This window comes from Dipodomys ordii, unplaced genomic scaffold (genome assembly GCF_000151885.1).
Source record: "Dipodomys ordii isolate 6190 unplaced genomic scaffold, Dord_2.0 Scaffold31, whole genome shotgun sequence".
Lineage (NCBI taxonomy): Eukaryota > Metazoa > Chordata > Mammalia > Rodentia > Heteromyidae > Dipodomys > Dipodomys ordii.
In genome coordinates, this window is record NW_012267247.1 from 11,261,094 (window position 1) to 11,287,077 (window position 25,984).

Below are 25,984 nucleotides of genomic sequence, written 5' to 3' on the forward strand. Positions count from 1 at the left end.
CAGATCTTTGCAGGCCTCCTTCATAGTTCATTCAGAATATTTGAGCAGCCTAATATAATATAGAACCACCTAAGCATGCAAGTGTTACCAGGCCTCAGGACCTGACAGGCTTTGTGAGCCCAGGGAAGGAAACCTGTGTAGGTCAGTAGTGAAGATAGGAGAACTGAAGCAGAGGAGCTACCCTGGAGCTTCTTTAGGCTCTTTAAAAGGGGATTTTAGCTCCCTTGTGATGGGTAGCAAGCAGTAGAGGAGTTCCATTTCACCACGACATAAAACCTCGTGATCCCTGCTTGTTTATTGAGCTAGCAGGGAGGCTGTTGAACCTGAAGAGCTCTCTCTTCCCTTGAGAGCCTCTCCACAGGAGAGAGGGAGGGCAGCTGCAGGAACAAGCCAAGGCCCAGTTAGGGCTTTACTTTCTTGTTGCATCTGTCTGCTTGTTGATTGGGTTATAGAGATGATGATGATGATGATGATGATGATGATGATGATGATGATGATGATGATGATGATGATGGCAATTCTTGTTCTTGGCAAAATAAGTGTGGGAAATGCTGGGATATGTAAAGTTAATCTGACGGATGTATCACAGGCTTTAATGACTTTCCCAGGGGGAGGAGAGGAATTTCCTACTGTTTTGCTTGCTAAAATCTTTTCTCTCCATACTAGCCTATGAGTGAATTTGGACTGCAGTAGGCCATTTTTGGTACCTAAATTAATGTACTTCAGGAAATTCGGGTTTTCAGTCTTATATTGCCTTACCAAGACCAAAGATTTACCCATCTGAACACTCTCCCCGTATCCTGTAACATTGCACAATTTGGGGATTAACATTGTTTTTCTCCTTCTACAGAATATTGACATCACCAATTTCAGCAGCAGCTGGAGTGATGGGCTGGCCTTCTGTGCTCTGCTCCACACCTACCTGCCTGCCCACATCCCATACCAAGAGCTCAACAGTCAGGAGAAAGTAAGTCATGGCCCAGCAACCCTGCTTCTTCTCCTGGAAATCAAGGGAACTCCTAACCATTGGTACATCCCAAGGGGTTGACATTGATAGAATTGGAGTAGACATTATCATTTCTATAACTGGCACAGATGACAACAGAGTATGGAACTGCACAGTGCAGTCCCAACCTCAGCACATAGTTCTCAGCCTCCTTCTCAGTGCACATCTGTTACCTAGAGAAACAACATAATGGCTTATTAACTACAGCTGCTAGAAGTTCCTGTCATATCCAAGAGTGCTTGGCCAAAAAAGGCTCAACTCCTTGGGGTCACATATCATGTCTGGCCATTTATCCCAGTTCACCAAATAAGAAGGGGAGCTGTGGTGGGCGCAGAAACAGCCCTGTTTATACAGCATGGACATACTGTGCAAAGAGGCAGTCAGCACCTCAGCCCGTCTTCATGAGCTTTAGGTTTGGAGGAAGAATTTGAGTAGGGGGCAAGAGTTAAATGTAATCATGAAGCAGTCCCAGGAAAAGTGTGGCCTCAGTGATCCTTACTGAGGAGTTCCAGAGAAGTTGTTACCACTGTTATCACTTGAGTTAGACTAGTCTGAAAGTCACTGGGTGAGGGAGGAAGTTTTAACTCTTATCACAAGATGTTTATCCATCAGTCCTGCTGTTCCTACCATCCAAAGCAATTGCAGGGAAAGAGACTCAGAGTAAAGGAGACAAAAGTGAAACAGATGCGGAGATGTCAAACTTTTCTTCTGTTTTCAGCTCCTCTTTTGGAGGTATGTGAGAAGCTCATACCTTTCAGCAAAAACAGCTTGTAAGCACCCACTTTCCAGACAAAACTTTGATGGAATCTTACACTTTGTGGCTTTAAGACCTTGACCAGCATTACCAAAGTCTGTTCCAGGGCTGGAGGTATAGCTCAGTGGCCGAGCAAATTGTCTAGCCCATGGATAGGCCTGGGTTTGAAGGCTTTGACCCCCAGTACAACAAAGTAAAGTTTATCCTAAAGAACCACCAAGCACCACCAAAATGAGTTCCTTGCTCAAGTAAGAAAACTTGTATATTATATCACATATTTAGAGATCAGAGTACACGTTATTACATTAAAGACATGGTAAATTAGGTGTGGTAGGTACCTATAATCCCAGCAATCATAAGACTCATAAATACCAGGCTAACCTGGTTCATCCACATGTTGAGACCATGAAATGTGTCTTGTGTCTGTTATAATTAATTAATTTCAATTTCAATAGCTAAGTATCTTAAGTGGCTGCTGAATTAGACAGGTATATATATGGATATGGTATTTAAAATGTGAGATTCAAGACTAGCCAGACCCTAGATCTTAAGGGAAACTGTCTTCATCAGCTTTTATTGTTTTAATAAGATACCTGAGACTTTATAAAGAATAGATGTTGAAAGTCCAAGATTGAGATAGGTCCATGTATTGGAGCTCTGATGAGAGCGTGGTGGTAGATGGCTTTACAGTGGTGGATGACATCACAGTAGTGGGAGTATGTGCAGAAGATAGCACAGGGTGAAACAGGAAGCCAAATGTACTCTTTTTGTAACAATTTGCTCTTGTCATAACTAATCAGCTCTCAAGAGAACTACATTAATCTCTTTGAGGTTATTACCCAAAATAATCTAGTTAACTCTCACTGGCCCTCATGTCTCAGGGCCTCTACATTGGGGGTCAAGCTCCCAGAACATGAACCGTTTGGGGACATACTTATACTATATCTAAACCAGAGCAGAAGCATAGAGAGGATTGAGGTCAAACTTTGAGGGCTCATGTTCGTGGTCTGGGTAGAGGAGGCTGACCTAGCAGAAGAACTAGGAGAGACAACCAGAGAGTAGAGTTGGGACCACAGCTATCACAGAGGCCAAGAGCCACACACATGAGACACAGGGAAAGCCAGAATCTGACCACAGCCAAGGCATCTGTACCCTCTCCACCCTCTTGATATTTCAGTCTCTGTCTTTCTGGTATGACATCACAAAAATAATTCAATAATAGGTGTAAAAACTTCAAAATAAAAAGATTCTCTAATGCTTGTACACATATATACCCTGAAACCTGTTTCTTCAGAGTGATGTGTTTGTTCTCCATGAATAGCCCTCAAATCAGCACAGATCTGTTGGAAACCTGCAAGTGTTTGCTTTTACACTTGAAATCTGAGCATTGCTTCCTGATGACCAAAATGTCTTCGTCTTGCTCTGGATCCTGGAGTTCTCATCCTGTGATGTCCACCTGCCCCAGCTACCCACAAGTCTTCCGGTTTCCAGATATGGAAATATAGACCTGCATGCCAGTGTCACAGTGCTGCCCTATTTTCCTTACAGGATCAGGAACCTATTTCCCATGCATCTGGTTGAACTTTTCTGGCTTTGGTGGTTCTAGGGTTTTAACCAGGGCCTCATACTTGTTAGACATGCACTATACCACTTGAGCCAGATTCCAGCCTTTTTATTTTTATTTTTCTAATTAGGGTCTACTTTTGCCCAGGCAAAATGTAGAGCAATCTACGCCTTTGTCCCTACCCATGTGGACAGACTTGCAACTGAAATGGAGCTCACAAAGCAAGCCCATGGAGCCCCTGAGCCCTCTGAAACACACTCCCTCAGCTGTTCCTGTCAGTACCACTACCTCCCACCATTAAGGTAGTGACACTTTTGTTACTGTGTCCTGCTGCCAACAAAATAAGAACCACGTCAGCCCTCTTGGTTCCATGTTCCATGTTTTTTTGTGATCATTTTCAACGTAGACTATTTGCCCTTTGTTCTGCTTAGAAACACACTAGAGGATCTTGGGACAGCTCACAAAAAATTTTGGTTTAGAAATGCCTTCTCCTAAGCCAGGCACTCGTGGATCATACCTATAATCCTAGCTTCTCAGGAGGCTGTGACCTAAAAATCATGGTTCACATCCAACCCGGCTGACAAATCCCTGAGACTCTTATGTCCAGTTAACCAGCAAAATATCCAAACTAGAAGTATGGCTTAAGTGGTAGAGCAGCATTCATGTGGGGAATGGAAGCCAAGCATTAATAATTCAAGGCCCTTAGCTTAAAATCAGAACTGGAATGAAAGAGAAGTGTAGGGGGGGAGGGAGACCTCAACCTTCTCCTTAGACCTTACTAGTAATCCTGCAATATAAATTAAAACAATAAAGTCAAGTTGACAGAGACTTTTGGAAATTACAGTATTTTGTGCAGGTAAGGGTACAAGGAAAATAAACCCTTAAGTATACTATTTCTGAAACTGAAAACTGGTGTATCATTTTAGTAAACAAGCTGGCATTCAAGTTCAGTAGCCATAAAAATGTTTGTATCTTTGCATCCTAAGTAATAGAAATCTCAAAACTGGCCCTCCTTCATTCCTCTAACTAAAGGGACTTTAAAATTAGAGCAGAGCACAGCTAAATCTCTCACATCCAAGCTAGAAAGACAACCAACTAATTGGGAAAAAATATTTACCAGCAATATATCAGACAAGGGGTTAACATCCTGTATATACAGGGAACTCAAGAAACTAATCCCTCCCAAACCTAACAAACCAATTACTAAATGGGCAAGGGAACTAAAGAGGGACTTCTCAAATGAAGAAATAAAAATGGCAAAGAAACACATGAGGAAATGTTCATCATCCCTGGTGGTGAAGGAAATGCAAATAAAGACAACCCTGAGATACCACCTTACCCCAGTCAGAATGTCCCACATCCACAAATCAGCCAAAGACAAATGCTGGAGAGGATGTGGAGAAAGAGGAACCCTATTACACTGCTGGTGGGAATGTACACTTATACAACTACTTTGGAAAGCAGTCTGGAGGGTCCTTAGAAAGCTAAAGATTGACCTCCCTTACGACCCAGTCATACTACTTCTAGGCATCTACGCTGAACAACAGGAACCAATATACAAGGACACGTGCACCTCCATGTTTATTGCAGCACTGTTCACAATAGCTAGGATATGGAAACAACCCAGATGCCCCACCACAGATGAATGGATCCAAAAATTGTGGTATCTATACACAATGGAATATTATGCAGCCATTAGAAAGGACAAAATAATGGCATTTGCAGGGAAATGGATGGAGCTAGAAGGAATCATGTTGAGCAAGGTAAGCCAAGAGCAAAGAGACAAACGGTACATGGTCTCCCTGATAAGTGGATGCTAAATCCAAAATGTTAGGTGATACGACAAAACTAACAGGACTTAAGAAACAAAGAACTCCCACTCATCTAGTCAAACCACTACTAAATATCCCCATGCTGCTGATCACATGTATGGTGTATAACATGTGTACACCGTTATATGTTATAGACTGTGATAGACAATTTGCTCCAGGATAGTTAGAATGAACCTGTGACTTTAAATGAGCCATCATTATTCCACAATACTGTAAAATTTGGGAAATTATGTAATCACTTGATCACAATAAAAAAAAAAAAACCTCGGGGAAAGTAGGGAGGGAAGGGATGGTAGGGGGAAAACAATGGAGGGGGTAACAATGCTCAATAGGAAGTGTACTCATTACCTTACTCATGTAACTGTAACCCTCTGTATAGTATTTTTACAATAAAAAAAATTAGAGCAGAGGCCTCATTAGCACCATGTTAAGAGACTGCTCCCCTGGAAGGAAGGGGTACAGATTTCCAGCTCTCCACACACAGGCAGAGCTGTGGAGACAGGCTTAAGGTTTCCATTCATCCCACCAATTTCCTTAATGTCAAGGAAAAAGGTTGGAGGCTTGGGCAGGATCACCAGAGAGCAACAGCTTCTCAAGCCCTTGACCATAGGCTGGAAGAAAACATGAATCTCCATGTTTTTCTGTTTTGTTGTTGTTTTTTGTTTTTTTTTCTCTGACCTGGTTTTCAGATCAGCCAGTTGGCTTAAGCATCAGGGAAACTCTTTGGTCTCAGGCCAGATGGTTAAGGCAAGGGCAGAATAAAATCCACAGGGAAAATAGCAAAGAGTATAAAATTGTATCTAAAAGCCTCGTATTATCTTTTTAGTTTATTTTACCTTTATTTACTTATGGTGCTGGGGATTGAACCCAAGCTTGTATACATGCTTGTACTTTTACCAGTGAGCCATGCTCTTGGCTCTGAAGTAATGCATTTTGAGAATTTAAAAGTTTCTAGATAATTTGATGCATATAGATGAATGTGCTAGATTTCTTTTCATATGGTTTCTCTTTTTTTTTTAAGAGACAGGATCTACTCCTGGGTTCAGCTTATGTATAAAATCCAAGTGTATTAAATTGCAATATTACACTGAAGAACATAAAACAAATATGTACAGGAACATTGGTCTTTCAATTATGCTTAATATAACTATTTAAATTTTAATAAATCCTAATGGCATTGACGTGAATCATGGAGACATGCAGGCAGGATGGAAAGATGCTTGAGTCCATCAGGTCCAAAGAACTGTTAGAGAATAGCTGAGATGAGCCTCAAGAAGAAGCTATAAACCATAGAGCTGAACTTGGGGAAGGATGATGTCAACATTTTAAGGAAAGAGTTTTTCAACCCACTGTAACTGACCAGCCAAACTGTAACTAAGTATGATACCAGAAAAGAAAAATGTTCATATGTTAAATTGAAAATGTTTCAGATATAAAATTGAAATGTTTCAGATATAAAATTGAAAGGTTTCATTATAAAACTGAAAATGTTTCCCCCACCACACACACACACACACACACACACACACACATCTTCTCTTATAGGAAACTATGAATGTACTTTCGTGAGAAGGGTGTAATCCAAAATTTGAGTCAAGGTAGAGACTTTCTTTGAGTGATAATGGTGGAGGATTTTAAAAAGGAGAAACTGAGATGCTACACAAGGAAACTATGATCCACTGAGGCAAGCTCTTAGTTTGGGCCGCAAGGAAATATTAGGAACTTTGAGCAATTGTTAGGATGAACAAGAAGCCAGACAGTAAAAAAATGTAAAGTGTTGCTCACTAAGAAAAACTGAAAACAAGCAAAAACAATCATGGGGAAGGGGGAGAGAAGCTTGAAGAAAGCGCACTTCTAAATATGGAGCACTGTAAAGTGTAATCTTAAACGATGAGTAGAATAACCAAAAAGGAAAGTCTTTTTGAAACCGTTTCCTGAGTGTCACAGGATCGTGATCTTGGCACACTAGACAAGAAGTCAGTCTTGGCTCTCATTTCTGAGTAAAGACTGATTGCTGTTTTCAGCTTCAGAATCATCCTGGGAGAAGAGACAGAGGACTTAATTGTGCCCCCAGAAAGAGAAGCAATGTTCTAAGTTTTAATAAGCTAGATGAGAAACTTGATGAAGTAGAGCAAATACAAGAACTTCCTCCTACGTGTGTAAAGTCAACAAACCTTGTCAGTGATCCGTTGGGAAAGAAGCTTAGGGATGTTGTTGAAGTTTGTACTCTCCCTAGTAAAGGACCCAGAAGGAGCTAGAAGTGTATAGCAAAGGGAGAAGAGGGGGTATATGGAACCTGTGTCCTTCTTTACCTTGGGGGAAGTCAGGTAGATAAAAACCTCTGTTTTTGAAATAAAGAAATTGTGGTGTAAGCACATTGCAGAGGTAGTGAGATAACCTCACCAGAAGAAATAGGGAATTAAAAAGTGGTTCTTACAGACCAGGATTGTGTGTCTCTGTGTATATATATATGAATGATATGTTTTATACAGTGCCAGCTTTGTTATGGGGTGGATGTCATACATCTTGTAAAGGCAAAAATAATCAAAGCAACAAAATTTAAGTGTCAACTAGTATTTTTTTCAGTGGCAGTAGTAACCTGTTAATCTTTTTTTTTCCCCTGAAACTGAGACTATTGATTGTGTATTTGATTTACTATCATTGGTTTTATAGTAGTTTATAATCTATAGATAATCTATAACGAATGCCAGTTAATGTCCTTTACTAGCAAAAGTAGCTATTTTCAGTTGATGATTCCCATCTCTTGTCTTTTTAATCTAGAAAAGGAATCTCTTGCTGGCATTTGAAGCAGCTGGAAGTGTAGGCATCAAGCCCAGCCTGGTAAGTACCTGAGCTGGTATTCTTGTATCACTTTATTCTATTTGCATGGGAAAGAACTTGATTATCTAAACAATGTGTTGTACAGCTCTGAAATCCATTTGCAGAAGATTTATTAATTATGATTTTTGTGGGGGGGGGTGAGTCCGGTCGTGGGGCCTGAACTCTGGGCCTGGGTGCTGTCCCTCAGCTCTTCAGCTCAAGGCTAGCACTCTACCACTTGAGCCACAGCGCCACTTCCGGCTTTTTTCTTTTTTATGTGGTGCTGAGGAATCGAACCCAGGGCCTCAGGCATGCAAGGCAAGCGCTCTACCACTGAGCCACCTTCCCAGTCCTAATTATGATTTCTAATGTAACGTTATCTAGTTTGTTTGATCACATATGGTTGAGAGTTTTTAAATTAAGGTTTTCATATGAATAAATTCCAGTTTGGAAGTACAATGGGCTGAATTATCATTAAAATTCATGTTCAAATCATTTAGAAATCTCCATGAAAGGTCCTTTTTTAAAAAATTTCAGGACAAGGCTGAGTGCTCAAGAAAGAATATAAAATAAGCAGATGCTAGAAATTTGAGGAAGTGAAAACCAAATCTTCAGGTATTAGCTGACCATAGCCACCCCAAGGGTAGAAGTGGGTGGGGTAGATTGGGACATATAATCAATAGATACCTAATAGGCCTAAATGGCTGCAGGTTTTATTTAATGTCCACACAGAAACTAGGACCTAAGCTCCTACACAAAGAATTCGTATTTTGACCCCTGTATAAAACCAAAGATCATAGTATACTATTCTTCATAATGAAAGCAAAGCTTTAAAAAACTATACCTGCATTCAGAGAGATGAAAATGTACCTTGGATTATTTTGGGGGTGATGTTTTTAAGAAAAGAAAAAAGATACTCTGTCTGACTTATGTAACTGTAGCCCCTCTGTACATCACCTTTATAATAATAATTTTTAAATTAAATAAAAAAAAAGAAAAGGGCCAGGTGAGATTTAGAGTGCTACACAAACCCTTATCTTCTATATGGGAAACTCCTACAGTTAATAGCTGATGGAACTATGTTCACAAGCCAGATTACATACCACTCAAAAAAAAAGCACTGACTTGAGCTAGCCATAAGATACAAGCAAGGATTATTTACCAGAACTTCAGATAATATATAATAAGAAACTTCACAATGACTTCCGTTAACGTACGGAAGAGATAGGAGACTAGGTGTTGTAGCACACAGCTGTAATCCCAGCTGCTCTAGAGACAGGCTAGATGATTTTGAGTTTCAGCCCAGTCAAGGCAACATAATAAAGCCCTTTCAGGAGGGAGGGGGGAGAGTGAGAGAGACAGAGGAGGGAGAGGGAGAGAAGGGAAAAAGAAAAGAAAATAGATTAGAAATTGTAAGAAAAAAACCAGTAGTATTAAAAGGAGAGAGACTTTGGAAAAGGGATCGGATAAAGCTTCTAAACACCTAACTGTTAGAAAGCATTCTTCCTTCAGGCACTGTGTAATGAGAGTTGAGGGTGCCACAGCACAAGGTATACAGCTCCTTGTAGAAAGACTTGAGTAGAAGAATTACAGAGCAGCAAGAACATGTGTTCTCCAGGGCTGGCCTGTCCATGATTTGGAAAGGTACACTACTGCCCTGATCATTTATTTAGTCCACAGGACTTTGTTCATTGATAGCATCACCCAGACAGTCTTCCCATTGTCACACTCTTGGAGCAAGGTCATCATGACTCAGGATTTGGGAGTAGCAAACTGATCCTTAGGCATGACTGAGCTTACTTTGTGGTATAGTTTGTAATGTGCACTTCAGTACACACCACATTCGTTACACAAAACATTTGTCCTCTCTTTACTGTGCGCCATGCTCCATTCTGAGCTTTTCCCATGTATCAGCCCTCAGGACCCTCACAGCCCTACAGGCTACGTGGAATGTGCAAGGGACATGGCCACCTGTGGTGAATAAAAGATCACATGATTGATGAGAGCCAAGATGAGAGTCAGGCAGGTAATCTCCAGAGCCCAGGTTCACAACCACTAGGTAACCCTGCATCCATGACAGCTGTGTCCACCTTCACAGTGCAGTATCAATGCCTCATTATATAGTAATTCATCTGATTATTTGGCATATCTCAGCCTCGCCTCCACCAGACTGTGAGCTTTCAAGAGCAAGAAGTCCAGGCTTTTTTTTTAGTAGTCTTTTAAAATAAACATTTATGAATCATTTATTCATGAATCAATAAATATTGCAGTTATTTCTTCATGTTTCTCAGTTAAGATTTATCATCTTAACCATTTTAAGAGATAGTAAATAACATTCACATTATTGTGCAGCTACCACCTCCTCCTTGACCTCCTTCATCTTGCAAAACCGAAACTCCTTCCCTGTTAAACATTAACTTCCCTCCCCACCTTCAGCCCCTGACAGCCGCCTTTCCCCTTTCTGTCTCTACATATACTTACTTTTGGTGCCTCATATAGATGTTCTTTGTCATTCCCTATTTGTTCCCATGACTGGGTTGTTTAACGCATTGCAGTATCCTCAGGGTTCACCTGTGTTTAGGATATGTTAGAATTAGCCTCCTTTTTAAAGCCAAACCTTATGGCACTGTGCATATATTCCCATTCCCTTATCCTTCATTTATTATTGGACTCTAGGGTTGCTTCCACAGCTCACCTATTGTGAATCATGCTGCCATGAACATGGGGTGCAAGTGCATTAGTTTTTTATGACTAGAAGCTCTTAGAACATTGCTAAGTTGCAAACTGTTGTTTGGTAATATATGCTATTCAAGGGATCTGTTGTATAGTGTATAAGTTCATCAACAATGGGGTACTGAGAAAATGCTTAGCCAGTGTTTTCCAAATCAAGTTCATTTTCATGTTGGCTAGAACTTTTTTTTTTTTTTGCCGGTTGTGAGGCATGAATTCTGGGCCTAGGCACTGTCCCTTTGCTCTTCAGCTCAAGGCTTACACTCTACCACTTGAGCCACAGTGCCACTTCCTGCTCTTTCTGCTTATGTGATGCTGAGGAATCAAACCCAGGGTCTCATGCATGCAAGGCAAGCACTCTACCACTGAGCTACCTTCCCAGACTGGCTAGTTTTTTTATCTTCTGCTTTTTTTTTCTGTTTTCAGTATCTCACACTTTTGTATTTATCCTGCTCAAATCCATGCTATGGCTACCCATCCTAAACCTTGGAATTAGGGATAGAGATGGGAGTGTGGGTTCTTCGCATCAGAATGTGCAGACAGGTTGCAAAGGGTGTTGTTACTCAGAATTGGCTGTGAAGATCAGAATCAGCTTCATGTGGGTCGTAGAAACTTGCTTCTCTTTGCCAGATGAATGATGCAAAAGCCCACAGCATGGCAGCTGTCAAGGTAGAGGGTGCAGGAAGGAGCCCCCAGAACTCAGTTCTCAGGAGACAGGATATAGAGCAGCATTGAGGACAACCTGGGTATGCAAAATTCTGTCTCCAAAGAAAAAATGGGTAGAAGCAGTTGTAAATATCCAGAGAGATCCTGCAGTTTGATTCCATTTTGGTTTGTTGCTTCATTCAGAAAAAAAACAAAAATTGAGTCCTCCAAGACTATTTTTGGTTGGATTCAGGCCCCAACATTAGATCATGCACAAATAGAGACCTACGTTCAAACTCATTAGATGGCCAAATGAAAATAACTGTTTCAATAAAGCAACAAATATAAGGAAGGAAGGCCAAGTGATAGGATTACAGTGGATTTTGTTTTTGTTTGATGTGCTGGTCTGGGGCTTGAACATGGGGCCTAGATGCTATCCTTCAGCTTTGCTTTTTTTGCTCAAGGCTAGCACTGTACCAGTTGAGCCACAGTTGTACTTCTGGCTTTTTGGTGGTAAGTTAGAACTAAGAGTCTCAAGGGATCTGCTTCGAACTGAGATCAGTGTTGTTTTAGTTGGTACTTCTCTACTAGCAAATTATATTAGGCTTTTTTTCAGATTCTTATTTACTACCTATCTTCTTTGATCTACTATCTATTCAGTCTTTTGCTCATTTCTAAATAATATTCTTTTTTTCTTGTTGCATCAAATAAGTTGTATATACTGGATATAGTCTTTATCTTTAAATAGTTTCTCCCAGTTGGTGGTTGTTCTTTTCAGTCTCTTTCTCAGAGAAGAAATTTTATTTTGCTTCATTTTTTGGTACTATGGTTTGAACTCGACATCATAGTGCTTGCTTGGTTTGCTTGCTCACTCTGCTGGCACTATACCATTTGAACCATACTTCTATCCCTACTTTTTTACTGGTTACTTTGGATATTTACTGTTATAGACTTCTGCCTAAGCTGGCATCAAACCTTGATCCTCTTGCTCTTAGCCTTCTGAGTAGTTAGGATTACAGATAGCAAAGTTGTTAATTTTGATAAAGCCAGTTTTATCTTTTTTTTTTTTTTTTGCCAGTCCTGTGCTTGAACTCAGGGCTTGGGCACTGCCTCTGAGCTTCTTTTGCTCAAGACTAGTGCTCTACCACTTGAACCACAGCACCACTTCTGTCTTTTTCTGTTTATGTGGTACTAAGGAATTGAGTCCAGGGTTTCATGCATGCTAGGCAAGCACTCTACCACTAAGCCACATTCCCAGCCCAATTTTTTTCTTTCTTAATCATATATTTGACATTGAATCTTAAAATCTAATTGACCAACCCATATAGATTCTCTCCTGTATTTTTTATAGAACTTTCAAAATTTTAAATTTAGGGTTCTTATCTACTTTGAATTAATTTGTGTGTAAGCAATAAAGTAGATGTTTAATCCCTTTTTGTGTGCTGACAATAAGGCTTGAATTCTCAAGACTGCACTCTTACTTGTTTTGTTCATTCAAGGCTGAAGCTGTACCCTTCCTTTTTTTTTTTTTTTTTTGCTGGTTAATTGGAGGTATGAGTCTCCCAGATTTATTTGCTTGTACTGGCTTTGAACTTTACTTGTCAAATCCTGCTTCCTAAGTAGATAGGATTACAGGAGCAAACCACCAGCCCCCCCAGCTTGTAGTTTAGTCTCTTTTGTTCATTCATTTTCACATGTGGGCTTCCAATCCAGTGCCATTATTTAAATGCTATTCTTTCTCTATTGAATTTCCTTTGTAAAAATAAATAAATAAATTGACTATATTTCTGTGGCTTTCTTTCTAGGCTCCATTTTGTTCCATTGATCTACACATCTATCTTTTACCAATATCATACTGCCTTCATTAATATAACCTTATTTAAAAAATGATAATTTAGTCCCTTTTGATGATCATTTTAGAATTGTTTTGGCTATGATAGTAATTTTGCTTTTATGGACGTTAGAGTCAGTTTGTCTACCAAAAATAAAGGTTTGCTGAGATTGTGATTGGCACTGTAGCTATATAACAAAGTAAGAATAATTAACATATTTATAATGTTCCCTTCCAAACCATGAGCACAGAATATATTTTTACTTATTTAGATCTTTAATTTCTTTTATAAGTATTTTGTGGTTTTCTAAATATAGATCCAGCATATTTTTTAAGTTTTTATTGTTATTATAAAGTTAATGTACAGAGGGATTAGAGTTACAAATCAAATAAAGAGTACATTTTTTGTGGGATGGGAGGGAAAAACTAGGAAGAATGAAAGAAGGGGTGACATTGTCCAAAAAGAAATGTATTCCTGGAAGTAGTGTTGTGGCTCAAGTGGTAAAGTGCTCGCCTTGAGCTGAAGAGCTGAGGGATAGCGCCCAAGCTCAGAGTTCAAGCCCCACGACCGACAAAAAAAAAAAAAAGAAATGTACTCTTTACCTGAGTTATGTAAGTATAACTTCTCTATACATTACCTTTATAATAACAATTTAAAATTTTTTAATAAAATATTTCTGTAATTAAAAATAAAGAGTACATTTTTTTAACAATGTCACCCCTTCCCTCACTCTCTCCCAGTCTTCCCTTCTGTCCCCACCCACAGGTTATATTTTCAACATAGTGTATAGTGACTACCACTGTTACGTTTGTTATTCCTTTGTTCCTCCCAAAAACAGATAAACAAGCAAGACAAAAAGAAAAGAGAACAAAAACAGCAACAAAGAAAAAAAAACTTGTTTCTATTTCCTGGAGTTCATTTCAGTAAATATTATTTTATATGATCAGATGCACATAGGTATTGCACATTTGTGGTCCTGTCCTAAGAATATCCTCTATTGGTCTTGCTGTGTATGAATGATTAGAGTCCTGTATAATATATCATGTCTGTGTTGTTGTTATTATTGTTTTACCATCCAGTGTGTTTACTTGTAGGTTTATAGACACATTCTAGCTACCACAAATGAGGGAAATCGTGTAACGTGTGTTTCTCTGGATCTGGCTTATTTTGCTTCATATAATTTTTTCCAAGTCTTTCCATTTCTTGATGAATATCATTCTTTCTGATGGATGAGTAGAGTTCCATTGTGTATATATACCACATTTTCTGCATCTACTGGTCCATTGAGGGGCCTCTGGGTTGATTCATATCTTGGCTATGGTAAATAATGCTGCAATGAACATGGTTACAACACATATTTTTGTAAGACTTAGACTTTAAAACTTCTTTGAGGGTGCTATTAAAGATGTTTTTTCTCATCATAAATTAAGTTGTTCATTTCTGGCAGAGGAAAGTGATAGAGTTTTGTATACTGACTGTATTCTGAAGCCTTGCTAAACCAGTTTGTAGACCTAATTTTCAGCTTAGAGCATCCTGTCAACTGCTACTAAAGCATCTTCAGTGCCTCTTTTGCAATCTGTATGGACTTTTATTTTGTTTTCATGCCGTATTACATTAGCTAGATCTCTCAAGACTGTAGTGAATATCAAGTGACAGCATCTTGTTCCCAATTTCATGGGAAAAAAAATTACCTTCACCATTGTGTATAATGTCAGCTACTCGGTTTTGTATGTGTCCTTTATTAGGTCAAATAAATTTCCTTCTATTATTGGGTTTGTTTTCCTTCAAGTTTTTTTTTATCATGAATGTTCCTTTTTGGATTTGTATAATCCTCTTTCTTCATCTGTTGCTTAGACCATCTGGCTTGTCTTATTTAGTCTGCTAATGTGATAAATTACATGACTTACAAATACTGAATTTTTTGCATTTCTGGGATGAGCCTCACTTGATCATGATATATTATACTTTTATAGATTAATGGATTTAGTTTGCTAATATTTGTTCACTTTGTTAATATTTGTTCACTTAGTTAATACTTGTGTTTCTCTGTTCCTCTTGGAAACTGATCTGTGGTTTTCTTACAGTGTCTTTGGTTTTGGGAAGGCAACGCTGGCCTCATACATTGAATTGGAAAGTGGTCCCTTCTTTTCCATTTTCTGAAAGTGATTGTGAAGACTCGCTATTGGTTTTTAAGTATTTCGAGAAATTCATCAGTGAAATTACATAGACCTGTTTTTTTGGAGGGGGGGGGGAAATTAACTACCAATTCAAACAAATGTCTTGTATCCTAAGATTTTTACTTATGCAGCACTCTCTCTTCTGAAATGTACAAAACGTGTTTCCAAAATTTTTCAAATATAAAATTAGTAGTGTACCTTGGAATGTTGGGGAATGTGTGTGTCTGTTATAGAGCTTGAGAGCTTGAGCACTGTACCTGGGTTTTTTATTCAAGGCTAGCTCTCTACCACTTGAACCACAGCTGCATTTCTGACTTTTTGATGGATAATTGGAGATAAGAGTCTCATAGACTGTCCTCCTCAGGCCTGGCTTCCAATCATGATCCTCAGATCTCAGCCTCCTGTTGAGTAGCTAGGAGTACAGAAGATTACAGCTCCTGGCAGCCATTGGTGCCTGTCCTCTCCCCCTTTTAACTTCAGTAATTGTTAGTGTGAGACTGAATAAAACCATGAATATTGGTTTCTGTCATGGTGCTTCATACTGCTCTTGTGACCATGGCCATCTCTGGGATCTCTTCTCCATTAGAGAAGAGAGTCTGCCATCTTTCTTGTGCTCATTCCTAGCCTTCTATCCGCGTGCGCGCACGCGCGTGTGTGTGTGCGCGTGCGTGCGCGCGCGCCAGTCTTGGGGCTTGAACTTAGGGTCAGGGTGCTCACTATCCCTGAGCTTTTTTGCTCAAAGCTAGTAGTACTCTACCACTTGAGCTACAGCTCCACTTATAGTTTTTTGGGTAATTAATTAGAGATAAGAGTCTCATGAACTTCCCTGCCTTGGCTGGCTTCAAACCCTGATCCTTAGGTCTCAGCCTCCCAAATAGCTAGGATTACAGGTGTGAAGCACTGACATTCAACTACTTCATCACTTCTTTCTCATGCAGGCAGCTTCCTTGTTGTACACGCTCCAGCTAGGCACATACCATTCTCTGTATGACCCTGAGCTCAGTGGTCTCAATGGAAGGAGACTTTCGATCCTATGATTCATGATCATTTTGTTTTTCAGCCACATCTGTGCAGGATGTTCCACTTGCTCCTTCTCCCCCCACCCGTACTGACCATTCTTAGCATCACAGGGAGCAAAGAAGGTACAGTGTGTTCAGATGACCTGGAAGCAAAGGACAGTTAGCTCCTGAATAGACTCGTCTATTTTGTCGACAGCTAGGAATAGATGTGCTCAGTAGTTCCACCTTATTTTTCCACTGTCGCTCGGCTTCTGGTTTTATGTCAGAGTCCTTTCCTTCTGTTCCCTTATGACCACAAAAGAATCTAAATTCAATCCCAAAGTTAATTATTAAACATGTTCAGTGGCACAGATTTCCAAAATGCTTGACTGAGTGTTCTGTGAGATAGCCAGCTCTCTTGCCTGTCACCTCTGGCACTAAGCTAGTGTGCTTCACCCAAAGCTGGAAATAATAGGCCTGTGCCACAGTGCTTAGTCATTGGTTGAGATGGAGTTTCATGAACTTTTGTGCCCCATTTAGCCTCAAATCATGATCCTCCTGATCTTAGCCTCCCCTCCAATGGCTAGGATTACAGGATTGAATTACCAAACCTACTGCAAATTTTTTTGTATCATGTTTAAAGAAAAAAGCAACTGGAAGTCATGCATATCTTTTTAATGGACTTATCCCCTAGATAAATAGAATGTCATTTTTTAACTTGGCACATTCAATACCATCAGGGTTTGCCTGTACTTTTATTTGTGTAGATGGAGGGTCTCTGGGAGAAAAGGTCCTGACTTGGATGTGAGTCTCTCAATCTCTGAGTCTCTTAGTCTCTGCACCTCTTAGGGATGGGGTCTGTGATGCTACCTGTGACTTATCTTTCCTTTTGCCCCACAGGAGCTCAGCGAGATGCTATATACCGACCGACCTGACTGGCAGAGTGTGATGCAATACGTGGCCCAGATCTACAAGTACTTTGAGACGTAAACCTTAGGGCCTGATAGCTGCTGCCACCATCACCGCAATTTGAACCTGAGAGCACCTGGTTGCTGTCCATTTTCCAGCCATCTGGATTTCTAAGGAAGGCTCAGGCTAAGTGGATCAGTACTCACCTGAGTATCCAGACTGGGCTCCACATCTGGAGCATAAGTTGGAGATCTGTGCTCTCCTACAAGAGGCATTTAAAGAAGATTGCACCCCTTCCTTCCAGACCAAGATCCCAAGCCCTGACTCTTTTCTGTGAGAACCCAAGGTGACCTTGCCAGACCATTTGGTGATGATTGTACTCTGAAAACATTCCTTACCTACAGCACTTCCAAATCAGTCTTTTTTTAGAACTAACCCCCCGTCTTTGCCTTTATAAAGTGTTATCTTTGACAAACTAACCCCAAAAAACACAAAAACAGAACAACTTTTGCTTCAGAGCAACTTGGAACGCATTGTCCCTACCATTTGGGGAAATACGCCCACATTCTAGGTAACAGTTTTGCCACCTAGGATGTAGTTGCACTTTTTAGACCTCACAGTCCATTATTAAATTTCCTAATGTGCAAAGGAGCCCCCGGGGGCCTTACTGGAGGGTTTCTGGGAGGTGAGGTGCTCCACGGCAGGAAGTGTACACTGGTCGCGTGTCAGTGGCGCCTTTTGTCCTCCCATTTCTTCACACTCCCTTTCACATTCACACATGTCTGTCTACACCAGAACTTGACAGGTTAGTTGTATGGGAAATAGTCTCTGTCTTTTGTTCACATCACAGATTTGCACAATTGAGCAGGCTGAGGGTATAGATAGGGGAATTTAAGAACTATTTCAACTCCAGTGGACTCAGTCTTCAGTACTTCATTAGATCTTTTACATTTGCCTGGGGCAGGTATTGATGGCACCATTTGTAACCAAACAACAGCAGTACAGTTTTCCTAGTGTGCTCTTGGTTACCCTAAGTAGCACAGGATCAAGTGTTCAAACCATATTCCCTCCAGCAGCTTTCTAGTTCTTCTAGGGTAAATCAGTGTACCCTCCATAGCAAAGAAGGTGTCACGCATACAGCCAGTGGAGGAAAATTTGTAAATACCTGTTACTTGCTGTTTTCAGTGCCAAGTAACTCTGTGTTGGTGCCCCTGAAAAAAGGGTCATCCTCACAGCAAGTCCCTGAGACTTACAACTGCCATCATTACTTAGAGTGCATCTACTGTTTGTCTGAGCCACTCATGCTGAGCCATGTCCCAGAGGCTACAGACGGACTCCTTGTCCTGGTACTCTCTGGGGCTCTGTCCTTTCCTCCAGGCCAGCACTTTGCTTAAGTGGCACTGAGTCCCATCAGCCAGATAGTCCTGATTCTCAAGCTCCCATCCCTGTCTGGGTTTCATGCTTCTAGAAACCACACATGCCTGGCTTACTCAGATCAAGTGAATCAGAATATCTAGAATAAGAGTGGTCATGAAGTTTATATATATACATATTTCGAAGTTCTCCAAGACCCTGCTGCACGGCCATGGGGAGAGAGCATCTTTTCCAGTCCCCCACCCTCATGCACACTTATACACACATACACACACACACACACACACACACACACACAGTGCAACAGGGAAGGACTCCAAAGCAGCCCTGTGTAGCTGTTCTGAAGCCAGCACTGACTATGTAACTGGTCTCTTCGCCAATGGAAGCTGGAAGCTGGGGCTCAGCTGGAACAAAGTTGCCCATTCCTGATGAATATGTTACCTGCATTGCCTCCTGCACCTGTCTGGTTGGAGTCACCATGCACGTTATCTTCATTGTCTCCCAGCTTCAGCCTTGCCTCCATTACAGTGGGGGAGGGCTAGCTAAGTTGCAGGATCGGGCTGTGTTTCAACTGGGATTACCACGGAGGTAATCTGAGGTAGTTTGTAGGGGAGCAGTTGAGTGGGATTCAAGAAGCATTTAGCCTGTTTGCAACTGTATTTCCAGAGATGACGTGTAAGGGATGTAGAAAGAGCTTTGCATTTTCTGTGCTAGACTCCAGAAATGTTGGAATTTCCCCTCTGTTCCCCCACCCTCGGGCCCCTCCCCGCCTTTCTGGTGGGAGCCCACATTGTGATAACGGCTCTCCTCTGTATACTGCTCCTTTCATCTTGAAAAGAAGGGGAAATAAGTGTCATAGTGGAGCAAGGCCATGTGCATTTTGTTTTATGGCTAGTATTCACTTTGCCAGGGTTACAGAAGTGGAATGGCATGCCTATTCACAGAAACCGGTGGTGTCAGACGAGGCACAACTGATGGTGGTTGGTACAGGACAGTCTCTCCAGCACCACCAGCCTCCTGAGGCCTGGTGCCAGCAGTTGGGAGTGGAAGTACAAGGCAGGGAGAGCTCCAGAGCACAAAAGAGAGAGCAAGGTGGCCTCTTCTACCTTCCTTCTATTGAGCCAACTGCCTTTCCCAGGTCTCTGAACTGGGGCTTTCAGAGGCCTCAATGGCCTGGCTACGTTTCTTCTCATCTACCCTCAGCCAATACATAGTAAAAATTATTTAGTAGTTCAGATGTCTTTTTTAAAAAGTTGTATGTATGACAGCTGCAAACTGCAAGACCTTAGGATGCTAAGATGTAGAGAAATCTGCAGTCTCCATGGGTCCCTCTGACCCTGTCTTAGCTGACCCCTGGGCTCCAGTCGCTTTTCACATCACAGACAATACTTGTCTTTCCATTCTTCATTCAGTTGTTTTACAGCTTTTTTAGAGCCTACCCAAAGTAGACATCAGGGGTAAAAGACAAGAAAATGTGCCCCACCAACCATGGTGGTGAATGTCTATAGTTCCAGCTACTCCAAAGGTTGAGCCGAGGATTGCTTGAGTCTGAGTGTTGGAACACAACTTGGACAACATAGTAAGACCCTATCTCAATAAAAACAAAAACAAAACCAGGGCACTGAGGGGTCACACCAGAAGCTGAGATTTGAGGACTGAAGTTTGAAGCCAGCCCAAGAAGACAAATCTATAAGACTCTTATTTCCAGTTAACCAGCAAAAAAAATTAGAGGTATGGCTCAAGTGGTACAGCACCAGCTGTGAACATAAAAGCCAAGCAAGAGTGTGAAGCCCTGAGTTCAAGCCCCAGTACCAGTATACACAAAAATGTCCTAAGATACTAAAATAATGAGCTTTCTAGTAATGATGATATCTCCTATGCTCTCTTTCCTGATGCCCTCAAGTGCCAGCCAGCCCTCTCAGTCTCTGCCCCTCCCTCTTTCCCTGGGATGTCGCTGCCGGTGGAGAGAAGGCTGGGGTTGTTAGAGAACCACCTGCCAGCCCAGCAGTTAGTTCTTATTATTCCATAACTGGAGTGCCATTTTTGAGATGCCTAATCAGTGACAGCCTTTTTTCAAGAAATGTTTTTAATACCTTCATTTGCCCAGGTTCCCTGGGTATCTGAGTCCAGTGATTCGGATTGGAGTTTTGCTGAATCTAGAATACGTTGTGTAGCTCACTGACTTTAACTACATTAGCTGAATGCAGTTGATACATCTGTGGCCTCATTTCTATAGAGCACACTAGGTCCTACCAAGCACCGTCAGGACATGACATGCTAATGTAGATGTATTTAACTCTTAACATGGACGTGTAAGATGTATCACTGTGTAATATTTCTAATAAATATATTTTGTCTCTGTCTCATTTTGATTTATTTTCCCCAGGGATATGTATTTTCCAAGTGCCAGACCAACATTATATCTGCTTTCAAAACAGCTTCTCTACAAGCTCCTCATGCATCCCTTCCCCGCACCGCCCCCCTCCTCAGCTTCTCTTTCAGTCGACAAACAGATAGAGCTTACTTGGGGGGACAAGGCCTGATGGCTCTTCTGCCACCTTGCGCCCAGTAGCCTTACTCTTATTTAGATCATGCTCAGGGCCCTACCTGGATGCTGCCAAGCTATGTGAAAGTGTATAATTCAGGGTCAGGCATGTGACCAAGTACCCTCTGAGAACCTGGAAGCTGAACATGGGGGTATTAAACAAGAGGGCATTAATGCAAGATTGAGGAGACAAAGTTAATTTTAAAAATTCTAACTACCAGAGAATGCCTATTTTTTTGGCACTAACACCGTGCCAATTCAGCAGATGATGAGTGGCTCTTTGGGCATCACCTGGAAGTGTAGCATCAGGCCACTTTCCCTAGAATCCTCACTTCCCCCTCATGCCAGAGAAGCTCCACCATCCTGACGTTTTCCTCCTGAAGGCCTGGACTGCTTCCAGACCAGCACATTTTCCAATGAGCAGTTTAGCACCTACCCCTCACTTTGGACTGTAAGGTGACAAGCAAAAGCTGTGTCCAGGAAATACCAAGTCTTGTTCACTGAAGATGTTATCATCTGTCCCATGTTCAGGCACCTCACACGTGTGTGTAAACCCACTAGCTCATGCACAAGCACAATGGGCATTTGTGGATGGCCAGTGTCTTTGAACTTGTGAACAATTTCTGTTTGCCATTGTTTGGGGCTCATCAGAGCAGTTCTTGTCCTGTGGGTCTGGTCCTGCATAAAGGAAGCCTCATCTGTGAGCACCTCAAGGCTGGGCTGTCTCAGCACATGCACTTTAAAGGTAGGGTAACGAGTTGGAAGTGACCATCTAGTAGCACTGAACCTACGGTGTCCTCATATGAAAATTGTCTCCATAAATTTCTGATGCAATCACAAAATACCACAGACTAGGTAATTTGTGAAGAACAGAGATTTATTTAGCTCACTATCTGGAATCTAGAAGTCTAGAAGTAGGCATCTGGTGCGGGGCCTCAGGCTGCTTCATAGAATGGAGGAAGGCATTCTATTGTGAGAGAGCAGTTGTGCCAGCTCAGGTCTCTGAGGAGGTCACCAATGCCATCATGGGGTCCCCACTTTCATGACCCGGTTACCTCCCAGAGGCCCCACCCCCCAATGTCACTAGCATATGACTCTAATGACTAAGTTTCCAAATATGAACTTGAGGAGACATTGAAATCTTAGCATCAGTGGAGGAAAAACAAGTGGTGGTGGTTTTTTGTTCGCTTGCTTGCTTGCTTACTTTTGCCAGTCATGGGCTCTGAACTCTGAGCCTGGGTTCTGTCCCTCAGCTCTTCAGCTCAAGACTAGCGCTCTACCACTTGAGCCACAGCTCCACTTCTGGCTTTTTGTGCTTATGTGGTGTTGAGGAATCAAACCCAGGGCCTCATGCATGCAAGGCCAAGCATTCTACTACTGAGCCACCTTCCCAGGCCAGGTGGTGATCTTAAGCAAGGCATAAGAGGCTCCCAATGGGGCCTGATGCACAGAGTGCTGGCCATGGCACCTGCTGTTACATCATGGGCAGTTGCCTCTGGCAGGGTCATCCACTCTGTGCCTCTCGGGCTACAGATGGTTCTTTCTTTGCTGAGTGAGAAGGGCTGTGGTTTTTAGGGTGTGCTGTATTTAGCTGTACTTCCCTCAACTCCTCCAGGGTGGAATTGCATACTTCTTTGCTTACGATGCCTAAACCTAACTAATGAGCAACAGTTGCTATACAAAGAACATTTGATGAATTGGTAGAAACATCTAGCAGTTGTATACTCGCTCCTACTTGGAATCCGTTCTTGAACTGTGGTTGGTGGGTCTTGTGAACAATTCTTTCTTGAATTTTCCAGCTTGATGGTCAATTGGAAAAGCTGGAGAGAAACTGGGAACTCAGATCCCTGCTCATTTTTTTTCTTTCTTCTTTGCTGCAATCTCAAGAAGACTTTCAGAGCCTTCCAGACACATTCATTCTAACTTAGCTCATGGGCCAAAACTTCAATAGGATTTTTCTAGATTGTGAAAAATCCTCCATAACATGTCTTAGCTGGAACATTCACAAAGTTGGCCAGAGAACCAGCGGCCTCTCCCATGTGTCCCTCTGGGCTGCTATCTATAATTTCTTTAAAGCATATCATATCAGAAAAATGAAGCAAAATAGAAAGCAAGACATGGGAAAAGTTCATCACAGCTTGCTTTCCTTGCTACATGTGACCTCAAAGGCTGGGCCACAGTTTGAAAAGTCTGAAACTAGAAAACATATCGGCCTGATGAAGAAACCTTGTCCTGAGAAATGCAAACTCAGGGCAGGAACAAAGCCTTATCAGAACATCTCAGGATAGGTGGACGACATCACTCAGCACAGTGGCCAGAGCCCAGCAGCAGGTTGTGCAGCTTCTGGCAACAAGAAAGACAATCCAGCCCCAGACCCTGCTGCTACTTATAGTGGAGGCTGCCCTGTGCTCTTTTTCAGGGGGAAATATGGCTCCTTTAATAAACCTTGTAATAATCATTAAAAAAAAAGAAAGACAATCCATATTTCGTCCTGGGGTAGAACTCATGATTGTAATTCCCACAATTTTAACTGTCTGTGTTTAGAGGGAAAAATCATCTGTTAATACAAGCTGCTCTGGAGGCAAAGACTGAGAAGATCAAGATTTGAGACCTAGTCAAAAAGCATGACACCCCCCCATGTCTACAAACAAGCTGGGCAGGTTGAGGCATATCTATTGTAATCCAAGGAATACAGGAGGAATAAAAAAGAAGATTTCAGGCCAAAGATCATTCCTGAGAAAACCATGAGACTACCTGAAAAATAAAGCAAAAGTGTTGGGGATTCAACTCAAGTGATAGTGCCTAGCCAAGTGCAAGACCTTGAGTTCAAACCTCAGGACCACCAAACAAACAATACATTCAATGCCCACCTGACCTTTCAGTTATGACTGTGTGTCCCAGAGTAAGCATGGGGCAAGATGCTTGGTTTCCTGTCTTAGTGCCTGTGGGCTGCTTAGTCTGAGGGCATTCATTATACCGAGTACAGTTTTATTCTTTAAAGCTATGGGTTTTTTGTGTTTGGGGTACAGTATGTCCCCTAACTGCAAGCAAAGCTTCCATTTATCCTGGAGAAGTTGTAGATGTTCATAGCGATGCCTTCAGAGTGACTGTGATGAGGGAGTTTATTTCTTCTCTGACTTCAGATCCCAGCTCCTTAGAGATACCCTCTCTCAAGTTCATGTCTTTGAGGTCCCAAAGAAATCCTTTGTCCCTCAAAGGTCTATGTGTTAAATTTAGGCTTGGTTACCAATCTGTGGCACTATTAAGAGGTGGTGGAACTTTGAGGATGTGGGACCTTGTGAGAGGATGTTAAATCATTAGAGGCCTGTCCTTCCAGTTTCTTTCTTTGTTTCCCAGCCACAATGAGGTCAACACTTCCCTTCTCCATGCGCTCCTGCCATGATGTGCTGAGCTGCCACAGGCCCAGAGTAACAGCTAAACAACCATGAACCTCTGAAACTGTGAGTCAAAGTAAACATTTCATTTATTTAGAGTATTTTATTACAGTGACAGAAATGTGACTAACACCATAGGTTAAAATGAAGATGTTGATATTCCTTTCTTTCCAAGAATCTGTTCCTCCTCACGTTTCTCCAGTCTCCCACCCTTTTCTCCAACTTCAAAGCAAGATGTGGATGATGGAGCTCATTGGCCAATCCTGAAAGATGTCCAGGCCATGTCTGTCTGTCTGTCTTTCTTTCCTTCTTCCTTCCTTTCCATCTTTCCTTCTCTCTTTCTTTCTTTTGTCTGTCGCCGGGCCTGAACTCTGTGCCTGGGCGCTGTCCCTCAGCTCTTCAGCTCAAGATTAGTGCTCTACCACTTGAGCCATAGGACCACTTCCAGCTTTTTCTGCTTATGTGGTGCTGAGCAATCAAACCCAGGGCCTTATGCATGCAAGGTATGCACTCTACCACTGAGCCACCTTCCCAGCCCCCAGGCCATGTCTTTTTATGGCACATTTGTCATAGTCTAGAAAAATCTCACTGAAGAATCTCCAATTTTCCAAATGGACACACATCCCTCCAGTTGCTCCAACTAGGAAAAGCTTTCTGATTTTAAGAATGCATGTGGTTAGACTAGACCTGTTTACATACTCCGTGTAGTTCTTCCTCTCAAGACCCCTAGCCTTAATCATATCTGCAGGGTCTCTTTTGCCATGCAAGGCAATATTTTTCCAGGATTTGGGTGTGGACACCTTTTTTTTGGGTGGGGGGGGGAGCACTGTTGTCTACCACAGTGTTCTTTTCTCTTTTGCTTCCCACAAACAATTGGTAGAAAATCTTTCCATGTGTCCTGTTTATGAAGCTATGTTAGAGTTCTCCAGGAAAATTGAGCCAGACAGATGTGGAATGAAATTTATCATAAGGAACTGGCATGCTTCATTATAGAAGCTTAAGAAGTCCCATGCTAGAGATCCAGGAGGGCCAAACAGCCTGGTGCAGATTCTAGTCCATATCTGAATGTCTGAGACCCCAAAACAGCACAAGCAGGAGACAGACATTTCAGGCAAAGTTGTCAGGCAGAGAGCAAATTCAACCCCCCCTCTGCCTAGAGCCCTCTCAGATTGAGTGAGTGCCTGCCCATACTAGAGAGACCACCTGCTTTTTGGTCAGTCCACCAGTTCAAAAGCTGAGCTCTTCGAGAAACATCCACACATACATATAGAAATAATATTTCACTAGCTATCTGGGCATTCCTTGGCCCAGTCAAGTTGATTCATAAAGCTAACCATCACCCAAGGTAAACATTAGGCATCATGCCCTGTGTGAGCAGTTTTTCCATGACAGAGTATTTCCAA

The 25,984-nt window shown here is 41.7% G+C and overlaps 1 protein-coding gene across 2 annotated transcripts in view; it reads left to right on the forward strand.

Moving 5' to 3' along the window:
* Specc1 (sperm antigen with calponin homology and coiled-coil domains 1) overlaps positions 1-17,702 on the forward strand; it is a 229,565-nt gene extending 211,863 nt beyond the window's left edge. For both annotated transcript variants that reach the window (XM_013016566.1, XM_013016567.1), the window contains 3 exons: positions 851-967; positions 7,938-7,997; positions 17,259-17,702. In XM_013016566.1, coding sequence (XP_012872020.1) covers positions 851-967; positions 7,938-7,997; positions 17,259-17,348 — 267 coding nt within the window. In that variant the 3' untranslated portion in view covers positions 17,349-17,702. The remainder of the gene's footprint in view (positions 1-850; positions 968-7,937; positions 7,998-17,258) is intronic.
* Positions 17,703-25,984: the final 8,282 nt, after the last annotated feature.